This window comes from Schistocerca serialis, chromosome 9, assembly GCF_023864345.2.
Source record: "Schistocerca serialis cubense isolate TAMUIC-IGC-003099 chromosome 9, iqSchSeri2.2, whole genome shotgun sequence".
Lineage (NCBI taxonomy): Eukaryota > Metazoa > Arthropoda > Insecta > Orthoptera > Acrididae > Schistocerca > Schistocerca serialis.
In genome coordinates, this window is record NC_064646.1 from 64,228,530 (window position 1) to 64,251,871 (window position 23,342).

The 23,342-nt window shown below is 37.8% G+C and overlaps 1 protein-coding gene across 1 annotated transcript in view; it reads right to left on the bottom strand.

Annotated features, from left to right (window-relative positions):
• The window catches only part of LOC126419371 (phenoloxidase 2-like), a 118,407-nt gene that overhangs the window by 29,514 nt on the left and 65,551 nt on the right, over positions 1-23,342 (bottom strand). Inside the window, exons 6-9 of the mRNA XM_050086559.1 lie at positions 9,960-10,110; positions 8,709-8,810; positions 1,471-1,635; positions 184-312 (exon numbers count right to left, since the gene is read on the bottom strand). Coding sequence (XP_049942516.1) covers positions 184-312; positions 1,471-1,635; positions 8,709-8,810; positions 9,960-10,110 — 547 coding nt within the window. The remainder of the gene's footprint in view (positions 1-183; positions 313-1,470; positions 1,636-8,708; positions 8,811-9,959; positions 10,111-23,342) is intronic.

Here is a 23,342-nt window from a genome sequence, read left to right on the forward strand (position 1 = left end):
TGTACATACTTAATACATTTTGTAGTAAGGTATCTGTGTTTCAATAATGAGCCCATCAAGTTTGAGAGAATTCAATTGTAAGGACTGATACTAACTCAATGTTGAAAGGAGATGCTACTGTAATTTACTAACATATGGAAAAGAAACTATGAATATATGAATATTAATGATGTTAAACAGTACCTGCTGGACACTGTATCTTGGCAGAACACTCTTATGTGCCTGGAAGAGTCCATCTACAAAAGCATGCCATCTGTAGAAAATAGGATCCCTCATACTTGTTGCTGGATCAGCAACAACACCAAATGTTTCCTGCAACAAAAGTAAAATGATTTCAGGAAATAGTAACTTCTTAATACGATAAATATAAATTAGAAAATGAAAATGGGAAGTTATATTCAGAACCTCTGAGTACAAAACAATGACTGGCAGAATACATATTAATATTACTATTAACAACAAAGTGTTGCTATGCTGTTATCCGATATTTTACAACTGCTGGGGATATAAGTACAGCCAGAAAATATTCAAATTATTATGTTAAACAGAGCCATGAAGCATACAAACATGTTAATGCTGGTGTTCATAGTATCAATCAGAGTGAAGGAGTAATTTTTCTAAATATAGCACTTCTATTAATACAAAATGCATTTGCCTCCATATTGGCAGATATTAAAATTTTATGTTGGCAGTTGCAAAAATAATGGCAACGTTTCTGTGAGTAAAAGCTCTTGTGTATAATAGAGATATTTTATTAAATTGGAAAGCTTGCTTGTTACTAATTCATGTAATTGTAATTCAATAAATAAAAATGCTGTATACATTTGAAGATAACTCTGAACATTTTGAGAAAGTAGTAAAATTCCTTTCTGTGCTAAAAAGATAGTTTCAAAGCATGATGCAGTATTTGCCCCCAAGTCACCTCCGTCACTACATGCCTCATATTTTGTTATTGTTAAGTAACATTTCACACTTTTAATAACTCAAAAAGCTGTTCACAGGTACTATCTCTCACTTTTGAGGAGAGACAGATATCATATGGACTCATATTCCTCATTTCCATACTTCGGTTAGACAAATTTGGAGATGAAGTAAGTTTATTGGATTACCTTTGTGTCAGATTATCATAGTTATGTTTAATCACAGCTGGCAGGATGTGCACTTGTCTATATGTCAATAATTATTAATCTTCCTTTTTTAACTTATCTCGATATTGCCATTACAGGTGTTATCACTGCTACAGAATGTGTTTTAACTCTTGTTTCACTTTTCCACCCTAATACAGAACTCTATGTCTGCCAACTGAGCTCTACACGCACTATATGAACACTGTATAAAAAAATGTGAAGATGAAAGGTTCTGAGAAATTATAAATTGAATTTATTTTACTTTTAGTGCATACTGATTGATGTTTGTTGTATGTTCTATTTCCATGTGTCACATTCCTTCAGCTACATTCATTACACTTACCAGATGTCTTGCATCAGGATCATGGCAGAAACCCATCATAACATGACCAAGGTTATGCAGATCACCGTACAAGTTAGCGTTTATAGACAGTGAGCTTGCCTCCATCATGTTACCAAGAATGTCAATTCCTTCTGTTTCTGTAAGATCAACAATTTCTTTCCTTACCTAAAAAGACAACAAAAATTATTTTTAAGAAAAAAGTGACAACTACAGATTAGTATTCACAGTAACAGTAGCTGAAAGCAATTATGCTATTTTTATTAGGATGCAGGATATATTTACATCCACTTTTTCTAAGAATCTGTCACTACCTTTGGAATCATACATAATGTGTGATGGGGGCTCAAGAACACTATTGGTGTTTTATGTCCACATTTTGTGACTTAATTTAAAGACTGCATAGTATAATAATTTTTTTATAAGTACAAGAAGTTGCTGCTTCCAATCATAAGGCTGTAACCTTCATAACAAAACATTTTTATCTTCCCCAGGTAGCATATTTACTGTTATATCATATACTAATGAAGTTAAATCCACATACGTTCCTAGTTTTGAAATAAATAGAAAATACAGCATGTGTATTATACAGTATTGAGCACTTTCCTAATTTTAGTATCAATAAAATATACTGTTTCTGCTTTATCTTAAGTAATTTGCTCAGTTTTGCACTTATAGTAAATTTAGACACCCATTTCTAATTGTTTGGAACCATTGAGAACAAATTTCTTTTGCATTATATTTGAAATTGACAATTCCAAAGGTGCAGTATTCAAGGGGGACCAATTTGTCTCTAAATGTCTTGAAGATGGTTGTGTGTAACTCTTGCACTCTTTACATTTGTGGCTGCTGAAAGGAAAAATCCAGAAGTTAGGTCTGCTTAGTTTCAGTGTCTTCCTGTGAAAAGCATTCCTAAATATGTGTTCTTTGAGTTTAAACACAGGAAAGTCCAGGATAGAGTTGTTGTTGTTGTTGTTGTGGTCTTCAGTCCTGAGACTGGTTTGATGCAGCTCTCCATGCTACTCTATCCTGTGCAAGTTTTTTCATCTCCCAGTACCTACTGCAACCTACATCCTTCTGAATCTGCTTAGTGTATTCATCTCTCGGTCTCCCCCCTACGATTTTTACCCTCCACGCTGCCCTCCAATACTAAATTGGTGATCCCTTGATGCCTCAGAACATGTCCTACCAACCGATCCCTTCTTCTGGTCAAGTTGTGCCACAAACTTCTCTTCTCCCCAATCCTATTCAATACTTCCTCATTAGTTATGTGATCTACCCATCTAATCTTCAGCATTCTTCTGTAGCACCACATTTCGAAAGCTTCTATTCTCTTCTTGTCCAAACTATTTATCGTCCATGTTTCACTTCCATACATGGCTACACTCCATACGAATACTTTCAGAAATGACTTCCTGACACTTAAATCAGTACTGGATGTTAACAAATTTCTCTTCTTCAGAAACGCTTTCCTTGCCATTGCCAGCCTACATTTTATATCCTCTCTACTTCGACCATCATCAGTTATTTTGCTCCCCAAATAGCAAAACTCCTTTACTACTTTAAGTGCCTCATTTCCTAATCTAATTCCCTCAGCATCACCTGACTTAATTAGACTACATTCCATTATCCTTGTTTTGCTTTTGTTGATGTTCATCTTATATCCTCCTTTCAAGACACTGTCCATTCCATTCAACTGCTCTTCCAAGTCCTTTGCTGTCTCTGACAGAATTACAATGTCATCGGTGAACCTCAAAGTTTTTATTTCTTCTCCATGGATTTTAATACCTACTCCGAATTTTTCTTTTGTTTCCTTTACTGCTTGCTCAATATACAGATTGAACAACATCGGGGAGAGGCTACAACCCTGTCTTACTCCCTTCCCAACCACTGCTTCCCTTTCATGTCCCTCGACTCTTATAACTGCCATCTGGTTTCTGTACAAATTGTAAATAGCCTTTCGCTCCCTGTATTTTACCCCTGCCACCTTTAGAATTTGAAAGAGAGTATTCCAGTCAACATTGTCAAAAGCTTTCTCTAAGTCTACAAATGCTAGAAACGTAGGTTTGCCTTTCCTTAATCTTTCTTCTAAGATAAGTCGTAAGGTCAGTATTGCCTCACGTGTTCCAGTGTTTCTACGGAATCCAAACTGATCTTCCCCGAGGTTGGCTTCTACTAGTTTTTCCATTCGTCTGTAAAGAATTCGTGTTAGTATTTTGCAGCTGTGACTTATTAAGCTGATAGTTCGGTAATTTTCACATCTGTCAACACCTGCTTTCTTTGGGATTGGAATTATTATATTCTTCTTGAAGTCTGTGGGTATTTTGCCTGTTTCATACATCTTGCTCACCAGATGGTAGAGTTTTGTCAGGACTGGCTCTCCCACGGCCGTCAGTAGTTCCAATGGAATATTGTCTACTCCGGGGGCCTTGTTTCGACTCAGGTCTTTCAGTGCTCTGTCAAACTCTTCACGCAGTATCGTATCTCCCATTTCATCTTCATCTACATCCTCTTCCATTTCCATAATATTGTCCTCAAGTACATCGCCCTTGTATAGACCCTCTATATACTCCTTCCACCTTTCTGCTTTCCCTTCTTTGCTTAGAACTGGGTTTCCATCTGAGCTCTTGATATTCTTACAAGTCGTTCTCTTATCTCCAAAGGTCTCTTTAATTTTCCTGTAGGCGGTATCTATCTTACCCCTAGTGAGATAGGCCTCTACATCCTTACATTTGTCCTCTAGCCATCCCTGCTTAGAGTAACAATAATATTATGAAAAGGACAGACTGCTATTCACCCTATAGAGACGATGTTGGGCTGCAGACAGGTCTACTATATATGTTAGCTTCCAGCCAAAAGGCTTTCTTCTGAAGTAGAAAACACACACACACATTTTCACATAAGCACAACTCACACACACACATTTTCACATAAGCACAACTCACACACACATACACACACGACTGCTGTCTCTGGCCACTGTGACCAGACATTGTTCTTTGAATTTAATGCAGCTACGGATTATCCTCTGAACAAAACTCTCCTGGGGTACCTGATACTCCTATTCACAAATCTCACTGTAAACTTTTTGCACTTCCTACTGACAAAAATTAGAATTGGAAGTCAATTCATGTAGACACTAAAACCAAAATCAGCAATCTGTTATGTCAAGCATATTCCAAAGATACATCCAAGCTTGCACTGGCAGGCGGAATTAATTTAGATCTTTGAAACTGCTATTACTGTCATTCTCATCTGACCAGCATAATGTATTTGAAAGGTTAAAAGGCTGTGACCAAAGGGGAGAAACTTATAGAAAAGTACTGAGAACAATTTACATTGGAGTCTTCCTGTGTGGTGTAGAATGAGACTGTTTAACACCATAACACCCTATACCAGTGAAAAATACGAAATATGGTGATATGCTGACCATTAACATGATTGTACTGTTTTTTTTTTCATACAGTTGTTTATACTTATTTTCAATCCACAGTCGGTCCTAGAATTTTTTCTATAACTTGCACTTCTTTTACTTCTGACAATGAGTTGTTAATGTGAAAAAATGTGAAGGTGAAACAAGGTTCAGAGTCCACCTGAAGCAGTGGCTCCTCCTGCAACTGCTACAACTGGCTACATAAGTGAGATTATCAAACATCAGAGGAAGGTAAGGGCACTGTCGTGCTCAAATCAACCTTCAGGCTGATGATAGCAGTTGTTCACATATATCTGTAATACACAAAAACTGACTAATGGATAGTGTGAATCATTTATTCTTCTTCTTATACTTATAAATGTAGCTGTTGTTTTCAACCTGTGATTGATTGCTGGCATTAACTTGATAAGTGAGTAAATGTGCTATGAGGCATTTATCAGTCTGCCTAACCGTTTAAAAATATGACTACAGGAGGCTCTGGAGTGTGCAGCTCATATTATCCTTATTAATGCTTCTGATTGAAGCATGACTGAATAAAGTGGCAAAGACATGTGGCAAAAACTGGTTGTTATGGCAAAGTCCTAGCTGGCAGGAATGCAATGCTGAAATTCAAGTATGGAACTTTGCACAAAATCATAGATTTGCCACAACAACAAAATGATGGCCAATGAGAGAATGTTCCTTAGAGACCAGCAACATTTAACTTAGACCAAGTAATCCAGAAGTGCTCACTTTTCACATATCACATATCTGGGTAAATGCAATCATGGCTGGAGTGTGTCAGTCAGGAATAGTATGCAGAATATTTGAAACATTAAGGCTTATAAGTAAAATATTAGCTACTTACCATAAAGAAGACACATCAGCCTTTGTCAGTGAAACACCCTCCCACCCACCCATCACCCACCCACCCACCCACCCACCCACACACACACACACACACACACACACACACACACACAAGCACACCTCATGCACGCATGACTGCCAACTCCAACATCTCAGGCCGGAATGCTGGACTGCTTTCTGGGCTGAGATACTGGATTTGGTGGTTTTGTGCACATGAGTTGTGCTTGAGTGCATGTGCATGCGCGCTCGTGTGTGTGTGTGTGTGTGTGTGTGTGTGTGTGTGTGTGTGTGTGTGTGTGTGTGTGTGTGTGTGAGTGAGTGAATGGTGTGTGTGTGTGTGTGTGTGTGTGTGTGTGTGTGTGTGTGTGTGTGTGTGTGTGTGTGTGTGTTGTATTGATGAAGGCTGTGGCCAAAGGCTATATGTGAGTGTCTTTTAATTGTACCTCTCTGCAACTTGATGTGTGTTCTTTACAGTAAGTAGCACTCTTGTCTTTTCCCACATTGTTTTGTTGATATTCCTACCTGGAGTTTCCATTGTTTGGTAAAATATTAGCTGTTCAAAATAAAGTAGCACAATTGCAGGTCCAATATTGATTGTTTATGAAGCCACAGAAGTCATTATTTTTATTCAGCAATTGTGACTGAAACCAAACAACAATGGCTTCAAACATTGCTCTCACAATCTGTTAAGTGTGTACTGTAATTTCATTTTTGTGTTCAAAAGGATTTACAGCAGCTCAAATTCAAGTGATTAAGACAATGGGTGAAGTAAAGGATACACAGCTGCGCTGAAACTTTAAAAGTACTGATACAAATGCCTATGATGAAGATTGTGCAACAAGTGGACCAAATACTGTGATCTGAGTAATCACTGACGATTGGTGCCAGGGCTGTAGTCATGTAGATATAGTTGTAGAAATAAATTATGAGGAACTCAAGACCATTTTTGTCACCTTGTCATTTCCTGGCAGAGAAAGTCAATGCATAGTGGCTGAGCAAGCTAGTGCAATGTTACAAAAACTGCTCAGAAGTTAACTGCAATTAAGAGGAAGTGTGTAGGAAATTAAAACAACTACAGTGAAATACACCAAGCTGTTTACATCCACCTGGCGTGATGCCATTAGCATTACAGACATCAGCAGGATGTCCAGTAGCATGTCTTTATGATGATGTATTCTGGCTGATTACAAGCCTGTTATCTGCTATACAAGATCACCAAATGGGCAGTTACGTCCATTGACTGTTCCTAATGAAAACAATTGAGGTTATCATCGAAAGCTAATTTGACAAGGTGTGAAGACAGACATTGTTGCAAGAAACAATGGTCCCATATCAGTTGTATATAATTCCCATGTTAATCTACTTTTTTATGCATGTAAGAGACTACTGATTCAAAAATAATAGAGTTATAATAAATGTTTTATTACTTGTTAGAGGGATTTGGTACATGGAACTTCTGCCATAAAAAAGGGATAGTTGAACAAAGTGGCCATGGCAGGCAAGGTGGCCATTGGGGGTCCTCACATCTGTAAGGCACTGGCATTGCACGGAAAAGTTGGTTTGTTACAGATTCTATAGATCACTTTGGATGCTAGATTGAAATGATGTGGAACAATTCTTCCAACTTTATTTTTCAATTTTTTTACAATAAGAAAAGAAGATATACAAATGTGAGTTAGTAATTTCTACCCACCACTTTTTACAAATTACAGGAATAGAAATTCTTCTACAGAATAGAAGCAGTTGGCTTATTCTCCCTGGAGGGTCCAGTGACCCTGTGAAGTCTAACTTGTTCACTATAACATTCCTGAGAGTTATAATCATTTTTGTGGATTTTAGTTACCCTGATGTGAGGTAAGTTTTCAATTTGTGCGTTAATTGTGGAGAGGGAATGTGACTAATGACTTTTTAATGAAACAATGTTGAAAGTCTAATATCTTGACTCCACAGTTCTACTTTAGTTACTGAAATTTCTTTCACGCTATATAGCTTTTGTGCAATGGCATCAATCCGGGCAAAGTGGCCATCTCAGCAGTGACTTCTGGTCACTTTGTGTAGGGGCAAAACGCAATAGCTGTGCCAAAAAGAAGAGCTATGTGGCGATACTCACAGCATGTAATTAGAAGAGTGACCTAACAATGGAAAATAAGAAGGAGAAGAAAAAGAATGGAAAAATGGAAAGCAGTCGAAGAGAAGAAAAGCAATAAACGAGAAGAGTGTGAAGAGCAGGCAACCCAATCCTAGAAGAGCTCTTTTTGATGACAATGATGACTCTTTTTGATGACAATGATGAAGACAGAGAGTGCAAGTACTGCAAAGAAAAATTTTCAAGTTCAAGACCAGAAGAGCAGTGTTTTTAGGACCAATTGTGCTCCCTCTGGGTTCTCTGTTACATGGTTTTTATTTCTTATTTTTGAGTTTAAAACTAAATTTCCACTTTGTCCACTCATGTCTGGTCAAGTGGCCATATTGCCACTTTGTGAAAACTAAATTGTTTAAAGTACTTAATTTGACCCTAAGGTAATTAAACTATTCAATATTATACTTCAAAAGTTGCACACTATAACAATTTCTATGCTTTTCTTTCTACCACTACTCAGCTTAAAATATGAGACTACATTGCTTGACCACTTTGCCCAGCTCTCCCCTACTTCTTACTGAAAAATACAGGATGGAATGTAACAATACCAGAGCTCCCTGAGACTGCACATGTGTGTGAAAGTTGTGTTTGCGTGTGTGTGTGTGTGTCTACTGCTGACAAAGGCCTTAATGGTCAAAAGCTATAATTGTGTGCATCTTTTTGTTGTGCCTATCGCGACTCAGCATCTTTGCTACTTCTTACTGAACAGTACTTGATATTTATTTATTCATGCCCAGAAATAAAGTTCACTGAAAAGCATTGTCTGTAATAAATAATAGTTATAACATACAATAACAGTCAAAATACTATCTTACTTACATTTACAACAGAACCACCATGAATGGCTTCATAGAATCGATCACGCCAGCGTTCCAAGTCCAGGATATCAAACTTAATTTGATCAAGTTCTCGGTTAACATCCTTTAGAAAGAAAACATTTTATATTGCTGTTCTGTCTGTACAAATTTAAGATACAGATTTAAGACAATATATAATGCAAAATTCATTAATTAAATTTCCTCTTAACTTCTGTCTCCAGTGTTATTGAATTTTGTATAATATAAATTATATAAAATTAACCAATATAATTCAGTAACATCATGGTATCCTACCCAAGAAATTTCTTCAACAACTATGTGCTTCATTTGACAGTAATTCATTGTGTATGATTTATATCAGTCCTAATATTATATCCCATTCTAAATCTGACCCATTTACGTATTGCAATACTTACCAGATGTAACTTCTCCTTCCAGAAAGATCTCTAGATACCACCGAGCTACCTCCTTTCCCAACCTAGTCCTACAGAGACAAATCAGCATCGTTTAGTCCCAAAGCCATGTCTCATTCCTCACCTTAAATTTCTACATGATACATCACAGGCTGAACCCCTGTGCTCTTTAACAACCAGAACAACAATCAGAACATGAGACTAAGAATCTGTCCAACTTATTGAATTCTTTCTTGAGTTCTCCCTTTAACAGAGAGACACAGTTGACAGTGTCACATGCTCTTTGTCTGTGAGACTTCATGGTGCAAATTGGAATTTAAATGAAGATATTGATACACAGTCCACTGATCAGGATATTTAGGACAACAGCTAGATTCTCCTTGTTAAACTAAATGCTGATGATGAAAATTTCCACTGCCTACATTTACACCAGTTAACTCAAATGCTGCTATACTAGTGTGCATTTGTTACTTCAGCTACAGAGGCAGGTTATTTAGAAATTACTGATTAGCAAATGAATACACTCAGTGTCTGGAATCTTAGTGTGTGTGTGTGTGTGTGTGTGTGTGTGTGTGTGTGTGTGTGTGTGGTGTCTACGTGAATCTGCTTATGTGTATGTATGACTGAGATAGAGAAAACAATCAAACATTATTACATAAAGTTAATGTACTATATTCTGCAGTTACATATCACAAAATTCTCAGCATGCAGCCACACATAATGTTTTATAAGATATGCAGTACTTCTACAAGTGAGGAATTTCACCTCATAACAAACATAAGTATCATCTGTCAAATATCTGCCTATACTCAGTAATAAATATAAGAACAAATTCCTACCCGTAAGTTGGCAAATGAGTGCCGTGGTGGCCAAACTCTGCTGGAGACAATATTGTCAAGTTTAGGGAAGTAGCCCTCCTCCACTGGTTCACGCCAGTTCAGTAGACGCCTGACACGAGCAAGCTTGTTGCTGAGTCGTTCAAAGTTGTACCTGTAAGAAAGGAAATATATTTGTCTTAATGCGGTAAAAGCAACCTTTGTAGGTTTCTCAGTTACTGATGAATGATACGTAAATAAATGGTTTATTTGTCCATAATAACTTTTACGGTCATGGACATAGTCTGTTTATAAACATATGAACATTAATAAGAGTTTAGAAATAAAGATGAATTATACCCAACATTCATTAAAAATCCTTGATGAAGTACAAACATTTAGCAATTAACAGTTGCTTTAATTTTGTCTTTAATATGTTTCCATTACATAGTTATAACGGTACAGCCTACCCGAGGACTCATATGAAATGTCCAATACCACCTTTTTCATATGCATCCAGATAGTTATGAGACAATTCAGTGCTTCCTAAGGCCTTGTATGTGTGCCTTTATATATATCATTCTGTCCTATTTGATAAAAAACTTGATATTCATTGCGAAGGCATGTTTAATGTTCTGGAAGGACGTGCGTTGTCATAATTATTGGTGGATTGTTGTCATTGATAACATTATGTACGTATACTAAATTAAGTAACTAATAAAGAAATTGAAGTAATAAGTCTTTAAAAATAAATAACTAGAAACTGCAGAGATGTTAGCATAAAAAATCTGTGCTTCTAATTAGCAAAATTGTAATCTCAAAATCCAGTAACCTTAGATCTCACTATCTTGAGAAACAGCTTAAAAGTTATTACCAAGCGATGTATTTTCATTTGTTATTTATTTTTATGTCTTCCTCTGTAATTAATATTCTCTGTAATTACATTTATAATCAACACTACAATTGTATATAAAAACAAAGATGAGGTGACTTACCGAACAAAAGCGCTGGCAGGTCGATAGACACACAAACAAACACAAACACACACACAAAATTCAAGCTTTCGCAACAAACTGTTGCCTCATCAGGAAAGAGGGAAGGAGAGGGGAAGACGAAAGGAAGTGGGTTTTAAGGGAGAGGGTAAGGAGTCATTCCAATCCCGGGAGCGGAAAGACTTACCTTAGGGGGAAAAAAGGACAGGTATACACTCGCACACACGCACATATCCATCCACACATACAGACACAAGCAGACATATTTAAAGTCTTTAAAGTCTTTAAATATGTCTGCTTGTGTCTGTATGTGTGGATGGATATGTGCGTGTGTGCGAGTGTATACCTGTCCTTTTTTCCCCCTAAGGTAAGTCTTTCCGCTCCCGGGATTGGAATGACTCCTTACCCTCTCCCTTAAAACCCACTTCCTTTCGTCTTCCCCTCTCCTTCCCTCTTTCCTGATGAGGCAACAGTTTGTTGCGAAAGCTTGAATTTTGTGTGTGTGTTTGTGTTTGTTTGTGTGTCTATCGACCTGCCAGCGCTTTTGTTCGGTAAGTCACCTCATCTTTGTTTTTATATATAATTTTTCCCACGTGGAATGTTTCCTTCCATTATATCAACACTACAATTGTTTACATCTCACAGTTTTCCAATTTCCAGAATTTGAGGCCTTATTTGTACATTCTATGTATTTATTCGGATAAAGCACAAGCTCTGTACTACCATTACATGTTAGTAAGCAAACCTAAACTGTAATTAATTACATAACTAAAATAATATGAGAGACATTATTGTAATTAAAGTTAAGAACGATTTTCTTATGGAAAACTAAAGATATTACTATAAAAGATTGTCACTGAATATTGTATTTTATACCTTATTCGGCTGTAACATCATTTTGTTTACATTTTGTAAATTTTAAATGTAACATCATCAGAACTGTACAAAATTAATAATGCTTTATTTTGGAATTTATTGTTAAAATTCTAAATAAGGCAATGCAGTGAGGCTGCGAGTTAGTTCTTGAGTTGTTGTTTTCTCAGTCAGTTTTTGAAGTTACTTTTGGAAGTCAAAGAACTCAGTGAAGTCTGTCCGTGTTTTGTTTACATGATGAGTGTGCAGTTTGGATGTCAATTAATGTAAATAAATTTTGTAAAGCATGAAAATTTCCCATTCATTCATCAATGGACCAGGCAGAAGAAACTTAAATTAAGTAACATTCAACATGAATCGTTACACAGTTTTATGTTATTTGGCAGCCTGTTATAAAAATGTCTTTCAGTAGAAAATGGACTGTGATCTGTTGCTCTTTTATTACTAAATTTTATGTGATAATCCTCTCTTTTTCTTGCATTATAATTATGGACTTCACTATTGATTACACTATGTTCCATATTTTCTTTCACAAACAGTATAATCCTGAGAACATACAATGCGTACACTTCTAGATGTTATACATAATGAAGTATTCTCTACAGGACTGATATATACTAATATTGGCTATTATCCTAACTGCTCTTTTCTGGGCTCTGAAAACCCTATCCATGTATACCATTGGTGCTCCACTCCAAATCTCGATACCATATTGTAGGTTGGAGCGTATGATTCCAAAATTGATTTGTCTTAAGGCAGGTGGCACTATTGTGCTAGAAAGGTGTTTTAGAAAGTAGGAGTTACAGGTGTTTTAGAAAGTAGGAGTTACCACTCCAAATCTCGATACCATATTGTAGGTTGGAGCATATGACTCCAAAATTGATTTGTCTTAGGGCAGGTGGCCCTATTGTGCTAGAAAGGTGTTTTAGAAAGTAAGAGTTACAGGAGTTTACACACATAGCTGACATGCACCTTCCATGTAAGATGTTCATCTACTATAATACACAGGAATTTATGTTTCTCAGTTGTTTCAACTGAATATTCTGGCTCAGTATCCACCTGTCTTGATTTATAATTTAGCAGAAACTCCATGAGAATTGCCTTGTCCTTATTTAGTGCCAATTTGTTTTTGGTGAGATATTCTGTAGTGAGGCTAATGTTCTCTATACACAAAACTGAACATGAAAAATGAGAAATTGGTCATGGAGGTGTGATGGCAGTAGGGAACTGAGAATTTCATATTAAGTAACTTCAAACACTCAGCTCTGAAAGAAACCATATGAGGCGGTCCGTTCCAAAACTGGTCTTATCCAATTTTTTTTTACGAAATAAGTGAAGCCTACTCCAATTTTCTTCAGTACCCGGCGCATTGACTGATTAGTCTATATTCACTGAAAAGTTGTTCTTTACCGTAGAAATCATTAGCTAAAAATCGGTCATCATTCCAAAACTTGCCTTTATTTACTCCAAGTGTCATTCCAATAGTCGCCTTATCCTACCAGCCAATGAAATTTTTCATATTCCAGTCAAAGGAAACGCTCGATATTTTTCCCGCGTTTTTACAGCTGTCGTCAGTAAAGTCTGAAGACGTGCAGTTTTGTGACAAAATAGGATTACGGTGGAAGAAAGAATAACTCCAGCTCCAAAAGGCAAAGCAAGATGCCGTAAAAGTGATCCTGCTTTATGGAAGAAAACCAAGGAAAAATATAAAAGGTAAGAAAGATGCCAAATCTGTGCAGTGTGTTTACGTGACTGGTTTAGGCTCTGGTGTCAATGATCAGTGAATGTATAAAGGTTAACAAAACGGTGGTGGTGGCTGCTGAAAATAAATTTTAGGTGTTCACAAATTTTTAGTAATACAATAGATTGTTTGCACAGATAATTTTTTTTAAATTTATGGTGATGAGCAGTTTCAAAACTCTCAGGGCTTTATCATCTGTAGTAGATCACCCCAACATTTACTCCATACAAATTTTTTGATTCAGGTAAAGCTCAAAGTGTGAAATAGCATTTTCTGTAACAGTTATGATGACGGTCTGAACAAATTTATACAGCTACAACCACTGAGAATAATAATAGTAGTAATAATGGTAGTAAAAATAATTATTGGCATATTTGAGGAGTGTGCTATCATATAGCGGGATTTATGTCGATCAAATGGGGACATACGTCTTGCAAACGTCTGTCGTAATGTGCTGCCACCTAGTGGCATTGACGTAAACTCTGTGTTACGTTTAACAGTATTCAAAGAATTTAATAACTACTACATCCACAAGGTGTCAAAAACTTTGGGTGTTCACATGATCTTGTGCTCTTACACAGTAGCTGCCACTGCATAACGGGAAAGTAACAATATTATATTCCTCTGATTTAATCAAACACCATGTTGGGCATTTACATCAGGAGCTATTTTAAGGCCATTGTTTTTATTGTTACAGGCATGGGCCAATGGAACCACCACAATATCCATAATGCAGTCATAATGGACCAACGTACGAATGCAGGAAATTAAGGATGTTAGACGTTCAACAGTTCTATAAGAACTTCTACAGCTCTCCCAACAAAATTGAGCAAGACACTTATATACTGAAATATCTGAGAGCAGAAAAGCCTAAAAGAGACAGACACGCAAAAGAAGGTAGCAGTAGGAAGAGTGTTGCTATTGAGTATTTTGTTAAACTTGCTAATACCGATAAATTTCAAGTAAAAGTGTGCCAAAAAACATTTCTCAATATTTTACATGTCAGTAAAGATAGAATTCAGAGAATTGCCAGAAATCACTACCAAACCAGTGAAATGCCTAAAGAGAAAAGAGATGGTGCTAGAGACAGGCCATAGTATGATGCAAAGAGACAATCTGTAAAGCCTATTATTGAACGTTTGAAGTGCTGTGAAAGTCGCTATTGTCGAGGAAAATCATTGCAAAGATAATATCTTCCTGGAAACGTAAGCATTGCAAAGTTACACAGCATGTATAATGCAGAGATTTGTCATGATATGAGAGTGAAGCGATGGTTCTTTCGCAACATTTTCACAACAGGTTACAACATCGGTTTTGGTTGACCTGTAAAAGATGCATGTTCTACATGCATTGAACTTAAGGGAAAAACTGAGCATGCAAAGGATACGTCAGAAAAGAATTCGATGATTATTCAGTTTAGGATTCATAAGTTAAAAGCAAAAGCTTTTTACGCAAAGCTGCAATAAAAAAGGGATGATATGCTCACAATGTCATTTGACTGTCAGAAAAATCTGGTTAATCCTAAAATACTGGATCAAATTGCCTACTACAGTTGTCAGATACACACCTATAATTTTACAGTTGTGATGGGCCATTCACATACTGAACTGACAGTACAAAATGTTTTCACGTGTACGTGGATGGAACATGAATACAAAAAGGGATCAAATGAGATATCCTCTGTAATATTTGACAGACTTTCTAAATGTGATTTATCGAACTACTCAAGTTTGCGGCTTTGTGCTGATGGCTGTGGAGGACAGAATAGAAACTCTACAGTGATAATGATGTGCTGCTATTTTCTGTCAAAAGTGAGTCCCCCAAATGCGAAGCGTATTGAACTGATATTTTCCATTCCAGGACACTCCTTTCTGCCATCGGACAGAGTATTTGGACAAATAGAGAAGGACATTAGGACCAGGTCAGTAATTTGCAACCCAAAAGAGTATGAAGATATTTTTGCATTGCATGCTCAGGTTTCTAAATTGCGTGTGGATTGCACAGTGAGAGACTGGAAGAAGACTGCTTAAAATATGATGAAAAAACCAAGTAGCTGGCATTTCAAATTTTCTTCAGCAAAGCGGTTCATCTTGTGTGAAATGTCTGAAGGAAATGTGACAGTACAAGGAGAACAGAATTACAATGTAGACTGTGGTTCAGGAAGGTCTGTGATGAAGAAAGGTAAACGTTTGATGAATATGGATGTTCCACAAGTTGTGTCCTCAGGAGAGCCCTTGAACCCAGCCAAGATTAAGGACGTAGAGTATTTGCTACAAAAACATTTTGGACTGGAGTGGAAGGTGAATGAAGAAATGAAGAACTGGCTTTCTAAAAGAATTTGTTAGCGTCCAATACTGGAGAAACAAATTACTCCCCTGAAGAGACAATCAACAAAAATTGTGAAACTCATGAGGATTTGACAGACTTAGTTATTTGAATTCTGCTCTATGAATAATTATGTAGAATCATTATTGTTTACTATGAACTGTGTTTTTTAAGTTCTAATAAATGAGTATAAATTGAATGCATCAGCACTATCACAAATGCACAAAAAAGTATATTCCTGAGTACATGAACTACGCACTTGCAGTGTGCTGCAACAAAACTTGTCTAATCCTGGATATAAAGCAACATAACCAATTTCTCGGTGGTAATAATTATATTCCCAATTAATCATGACTTTATTTATTAAAATTATGCATTCCTACCAGGAAAAGAGTTCAGTTTCTGTCGGAATTAAGAAGTTTTTAGTCTTTTGTGTCTCCTGTAAAATTTCTTATCATGGATAAGGCAAGTTTTGGAACGGACCGCCTCATATAGAAGAACTGTGGCCCATGTTCAGAAGAATAGGTGACCTTGTACTTGATAGATATATATACCGTAACAAAATATTATTAAAAGATCTCTCAAAAAGCTCAAAGAAGTTCAGATTATTTGTAAGGTCTGTTAGGTGTACCAAAGTTAGATGGATGAGACAAACTGAAACCGAGGGCAGCAAAACAAAAACAGAAATACTGGACTTTGTTTTAAAATATTCCCTTACAAAGGAAAAACCAGGAGTATTGCCACAATGTAATTCTTGCTGCACTGCAAAGATCAGCGATTTAGATATTAGTGTTGGTAGCATTGATAAATAGCTGAAAAAGCAGAACTGAGGAAAGTTCCAGGTCCCAGTGGCTATCTGCAGCATATTCTTAGCTCAAATGTAATGAGGTATCTCAAACACAATGACCTCTTTCATGCCAATTAGCATGGATGCCTGAAACATCAACATCAACTATGTGAAACTCATTTCACACTTTTCTCACATTATATCCTGAAAGCCAAGGATCAAAGCAGTCAGGTAGATGTAGTATTTCTTGATTTTTAAGGATCACTTGACCCAGAACCACATATACACCTAATACTGAAAATATGATCATATGGGGTATGAAGCAAAATCTCTGACTACATTGTGGATTTTTTGGTATGGAGAACATAGCATGTTATCTTAGATGGACAGTCATCGACAGATGTAGAAGTAACTTCAGGTGAACCCCAGTACCTTTGCTGTAAACATTATATATTTATGACCTTGCTGACAATATCACGAGTAGCCTCAGATGATGTGGTTATTTATAATGAATTACTGTCTGGAAAAAGCTGCACAAATGTTCAACTGACTATTGATAAGATTTCAAAGTGGTGTAAAGATAGCCAACTTGCTTCAAATGTTTGGAAATGTACAACTGTTCACATCACAAAATGAAAAAAACCTACAACCTATGACAACAGAATCAATGAGCTCAGTCATATATAAAGCATACAGCAGATTTTGGCACACTGGTAGAATACTACAGAAATGCAATCAGTCTATGAAGAATATTGTTTACAAAACACCTCATGTGAACCATCTACATGAACATCTACATTCATTGTCTGCAAGCCACCATAAGGTGCATAGCAGAGGGTATCACATACCAATACTAGTCACTTCCTTTCCTGTTATTTTACATCAGCAATTAGCCAGATATCAGAGCATGCATCAGAACTCAGAAGAGAGACACCTGAAGCTGCAAGGTGGAAGGACCACCAGTGGAAGAGAACACGACACCAAGCAGTGGTGGAGCTAAAACGGCTGACTGATGGTGGACAGGATGCAGACAAGGACAAGGCCAAAGCATCCTATGTAAATAACGAAGTGAAAAGTGGAAACCTTCTCCACGGAGATGTCAAAAGGTCAAGAGCAAAGAGACACATGATCCCAATTGTGGCCAGAGAGAAAGAAGAAGTGCAAAGTGAGGTTTTTATCCAGTAGCACATAGTACAGTGATGACAGTAATCAACAATATCAGATGCGAATGCAGAACTGACCGACTGTTTGCTGGGTGCCCTTATTCATATTTGCAGTGAGGAACACCAGTGACCAGCATATTCACATGGTGAGATGACTAGTGTGCTCACACTGTGAGCAGGACACTACAGCGAGACTGTTCCTCTAATAGCCTTTTAGGTTCAATACCTCTGGTGGGTATTCAACTTCTGTGGAGCCAGATACCAGATGTTTTGCTCACAAATAGAATGAGGGAAAATGACTGTCTAAAAACCTCCACACAAGTCCCAATTCCCCACATCTTATATTCATGGTCCTGATGTGAAACGTAGATTAGCAGCAGTAGAATCATTCTGCAATCAGCCTCAGATGCCTGTTCAATAAATTTATGCAACAACACCTTGCGAAATGAGCATTGCCTTCCCTTCACGGATTCCCTTTTGAGCTCACAAAACACCTCTGTAATACATGCACACTGATCAAATCTAGCAGCATGTCTCTGAATTACTGTGAAGTCTTCCTTTAATCTGACCTGGTGGGGATCCCAAACATTTGAACAGCTCTCAGTGCTCAAGCATGTGGAACCCATATCAAACAGGACTAAAAAGAAACACTGAATGTATGCAAAAAGGGCAACACAAGTGGTCACAGGTTTTTTGACCCATGGGAGACAGTCACAGAGACGATGAAGAAGCTCAACTGGTAGGCACTTGAAAACAAATGCAAACCACCATAGAAATCCTACCTCCAAATTTTCTAAAACCAGCTTGAAACAATGAATGTAGAAATATGCTACAATCCTTTATGTACTGCTCTGGTGCGGATAGTGAGGAGAAGATTAGGTTAATTACAATGGACACAGAGTTGTTTAAAAAGTCATTCTTCCAGCATTTCATACAACAATGGAATGAGAAGAAGCCCTAATAACTGGTATAATGGTTAATATCTGTGCCACACCCTTCACAGTGGCTTGAAGAGTATGGATGTAGATATACATACATCTGTGATGCTCTGGACATCTAAGTCTTCTGGTTAGTGCAGCCATTCATTCATCCACAATGTTCTACAGATGCCATCTCAAACTAGAACCTTCAGGGATGTGGAACACATCAAAGTACTTATTAACAAAGAGAAGGAGTTGTAAGAAATAATCCTGTTCACTCTGTTGATAACTGACAATCCTAATCCACTTTATACCGTTTACAGTTACACAGTCTCAAAATATTATAAACTTGGCAGGAATACTATTACTGTAAGAAAAAAATGCAGCTTTCTCAGTTGAACGAAATAGCATTAGTTTGTTTTTCTTACTAGTGGTTTAATATTTAAACGGCAACACAGATAATTATCAGATAATAGCAGCATTTAGACACCTGATGTAATAATGTGGGGCTGTTTTCAATAAACCTGTCATAGTGTTGCAAGTTGTCGACATCTATCTACTGTAAAGTTAATGCTGAAAATAAAAGTGATTGTGTATCCTATAGTAGGGACACCTGTGTTGGACTCAGATAATTGAGGAAATCTTCAGAATATGGAAAATTCCATGAAACCAACACTGAAGTTCAGTAGTCAAGTATTTTCTGTCTTGAACACAAGCAATTATTCAAGAAATACACAGGTGATGCAGAGGAACAAAAATTCAAATCCTATGAGAGTTATAGTACTGTCAGTGCTAACTGTGGTGGGAATGAGGCAGGAAAATGCAAAGTTCTACTTCTCTGGTCAGAAATCTACCATCACAGGGTTGGAACACCTATGAATGACATCAAACGACCAAAGGATATTTCTACACTTTTTTAAGAGGGGTGGGTTTCATTATAGGCTAGGAACACTCTGCTCCACCTTCCCCTCATGTGGGGTCAAGTGGATTTCTGAGAAAGTCATAGAAATATCTGAAATGTGCTTGTCTGCCATTGTGTGGGAAATTTCCTTACTTTCTTGGTATGTTTCTTTCTGTGAATCAGCATCTCTGGTTTAAGGTGAGTAGCAAATATCCCCTTCATTATATTGTAATGTTAATAATCGCCACCTGTATGGCACTTGGTGTGAGCGGAGCTGACTTTTGTTACTTCTCTTTTCTGAAGAGGGGACCCCCTGCTTGAATGCCTTATTTCAGCATTCTTAAGCCTAGAAGAGTTATGGATTTTCAGTTAGCAAGACTAGAAACTAAAAATCACATGCATGCAACAGGCCTGATATACAGGGGATAGGCAAAATAATCTGAACAGTGGTAGTAATGGGATGGTGTGTTTGACAGTCAACAACAGGGGTAAGGCACGTATCATGCTGGACTGTGCATATTCAGTACAGACTAGGCATCAGTGCAGGTTGTTTATGAGTAGTGCACACTTCGTATTTGAATTCAGAGGCCTGGGTCGACGTTGAATGAAAGACCTAACAGAGTTCCAAAGAGGGCAGGTTGTAGGGGTCCGATTAGCTGAGCATCAGTAAACAAGACTGCCAATTTATTGAATGTTTAAAGAGCAACTGTTTCATCAGTCATGAGAGCCTACACAAAACATAGCAATACATCATTGTGTAAATCTAACAGCATGCACAAATCAAAACCAGATGACAGAGATCATCATACACTAACACAAATTGTGTCAAAACAATACAAAACTATGGCACCTAAAGTGACTGCAGAGCTCAATAGCCACCTTTGAGACCCCGTATCTATCAAGACTGTCCACTGAGAGCCGCGGTGGTCTAGTGGTTCTAGGCGCGCAGTCCGGAACCGCGCGACTGCTACGGTCGCAGGTTCGAATCCTGCCTCGGGCATGGATGTGTGTGATGTCCTTAGGTTGGTTAGGTTTAAGTAGTTCTAAGTTCTAGGGGACTGATGACCACAGATGTTAAGTCCCATAGTGCTCAGAGCCATTTGAATCATTTTTTTTGTCCACCGAGAACTCCATAAAATGAATATTCATGGATGAGCTACTATACCGAAACGATTAGTGACAACAACCAACACATAGAAGTGTAAAACATGGTGTCATGAGCATAAATACTGGATGGCTGATCAATAGAAACACATCATATGGTCCGACGAGTCAACGTTTACATTATTTCCAACACTGGGCTGGGTTTACGTCTGGAGAATGCCAAAGGAAGCCTACAATCCTGACTGCTTGATTCAAACAATTAAGCATGGAGGTGGAAGTGTGATGGTGTGGGCAACCATATCATGATATTCTGCTGGTTCCATCATTACTCTCAAAGACTGTGTTACAGCCAAAGAATATGTGAACAATAGGTGATCAGGTGCACCCCATGATTCAGATGCTGTTCGCCAACAATGATGCCATATTTCACGACGATAATGCACCCATTCACACAGCCAGGGCAGTACAGTTGTGGTATGAGGAACGTGCAACTGAAATGCAGTTTCTTCCCTGGCCAGCACAGTCCTTGGACTTGAACATTATCGAACCCTTGTGGGCGGTATTGGTGTGCAGACTCCGGAGCAGATTTCCGCCTACCTTCTCACTACAGGAGTTAGAAGAGGCTCTGATCAAAACGTGGCATAACATTCCACTGGAGACTATACAGTCATTATGGGCCAGTATTCCAAGAAAAATTGCAGCTGTATTATGATCAAATGGGGGTCCAACCCTTGTCAATAAACCATTCCCAAGTAAGTACAGGTGTTCACATTATTTTGCCTATCTCCAGTAACAGTGTCCTTGGAAACCTCAACATGACCCACAGAGGTCCATCATTAGGATAATAGCTGTATTCAGCTACTCCAGCCTGGTGAGGATGTTCCAGCTGTAATCACAGGTCACGAAACTGTTAACTCTGTTCCTAAAACCAAATAGTCAGGTAATTGACAGAAGAATTGCCTAAAATATGGATTTCAATGTTCTTTTGAATCTGCAGAGAGCATTGCAGAACGAAAAACTCCACTCTCTATCTTAGACAAGAAAGCAAAGCCAACATGGAAATTGTCCCATGCATTCACCTACCATGTCATATTCCAGTTACACCAGTACGATACTCTAGTCCATCAGAGACTAGGACATTGCAACAGTAGCCATGCAATCTATAAATATATACTGTGAGAGTGAATGCAGTCTGACGGCGGTACGGGTACATGAAAAGACAAGAAAGTACAGGGTGGTTATGATTACAGTGCAGCATCTCAGAGAAGTCCAGTGTGAGCTGTAATTATCATATAGCAGTGAAACTTGGTTTATATTCTAATGTGTTAATGAGGAACTGATTTATGTTTGAAAAAAATCTGTTCCAATTTTGACCACCAGGTGCAAATCTGGCACTATGAATGCGATAAAGACTTTCAGAAGGGTTTCAGTGTGTAATGGATTTGTAACAGAATGTGGGCAGAAAAGGTCAAACATGTGAGAAGGCATAATCTTCATGTTATTATTAACCGCTTCTTCATTGCTTACACAATTTGTTCAATATGAGCACCAGAGACATTGATGAGATGCTGTACAACACCGGATTTGCACCTGGTGGCCAAAAATGGAACTAATTTTTTTCCAGTTTAAATCAGTTCTGCATTAACCCATTAAAATACACTGCCATACAGTAGTTACAGACCACACTGGACCTCTGTAAATAACTGCACTCTAATTGTAACAACCTGGTATATAAGTCGAGCAACGACGAATGGTGAATCATTCTAGTAATCATAAGGGCCACAAATGGGATAATCCAATAACATACATGAATTCCACAAAAGGTAGATATCTAGAGTCCACTGCTTGAATTCCACAAAAGGTGGATTGCTATGGTCCACTGCCCGGGAACAAACACCTCAGAAATGGTGAAGCTGGTTGGCTGTTTGTGTGGTACTGTCATGAGTATCTACAGAAGGTGGTTTTGAAGCATGTTGAAAACACAAGTAGGCAACAAGATGTTGGATGTCCATGTGTCATCAAAGAATGTGGAGGGCGAGGGCTTGCCTGCTCTGTAAAGCAGGATAAACTGTGATCGGCAGCAGATCTGATGACAGAGTACAATTCTGATGCAGGCAGAGGTGTTTCAAAGCATATCGTTCAGTGTACATTATCAAGCATGGGGCTCCACAACAGAGGACCCCTGAGGGATCCCACGTCATTTACAACTGCAGTGAGCACTGTGCCATTGACATTGGACTGTGTATCAATGGCAACATTTTGTCTGATAAAATGGATCACATTTCTTATTACATCAGATTGATGTTCATGTTCAGATATGCTGCCACTCAGTTAAATAGCTGTTCAATCCATGCACCACACCACAGATGTAGGTGAGTAGTGGCAATACTGTGCTGTGGGGGGAAATTTGCCTGGAATTATATGAGACATGTGGTAGTAATTGATGGCACCATAACAGGTGTGGACTAAGTGAACATTATTTTGCATCACCTGTGTCCCTTCACACTCAATGCCCTTCTGAAAGGTGATGGCATCTTCCAATCGTCAATGTCACAACACCTGAGTGGTTTTAGAAGCATTATAGTCAACTCATGTTGGTGT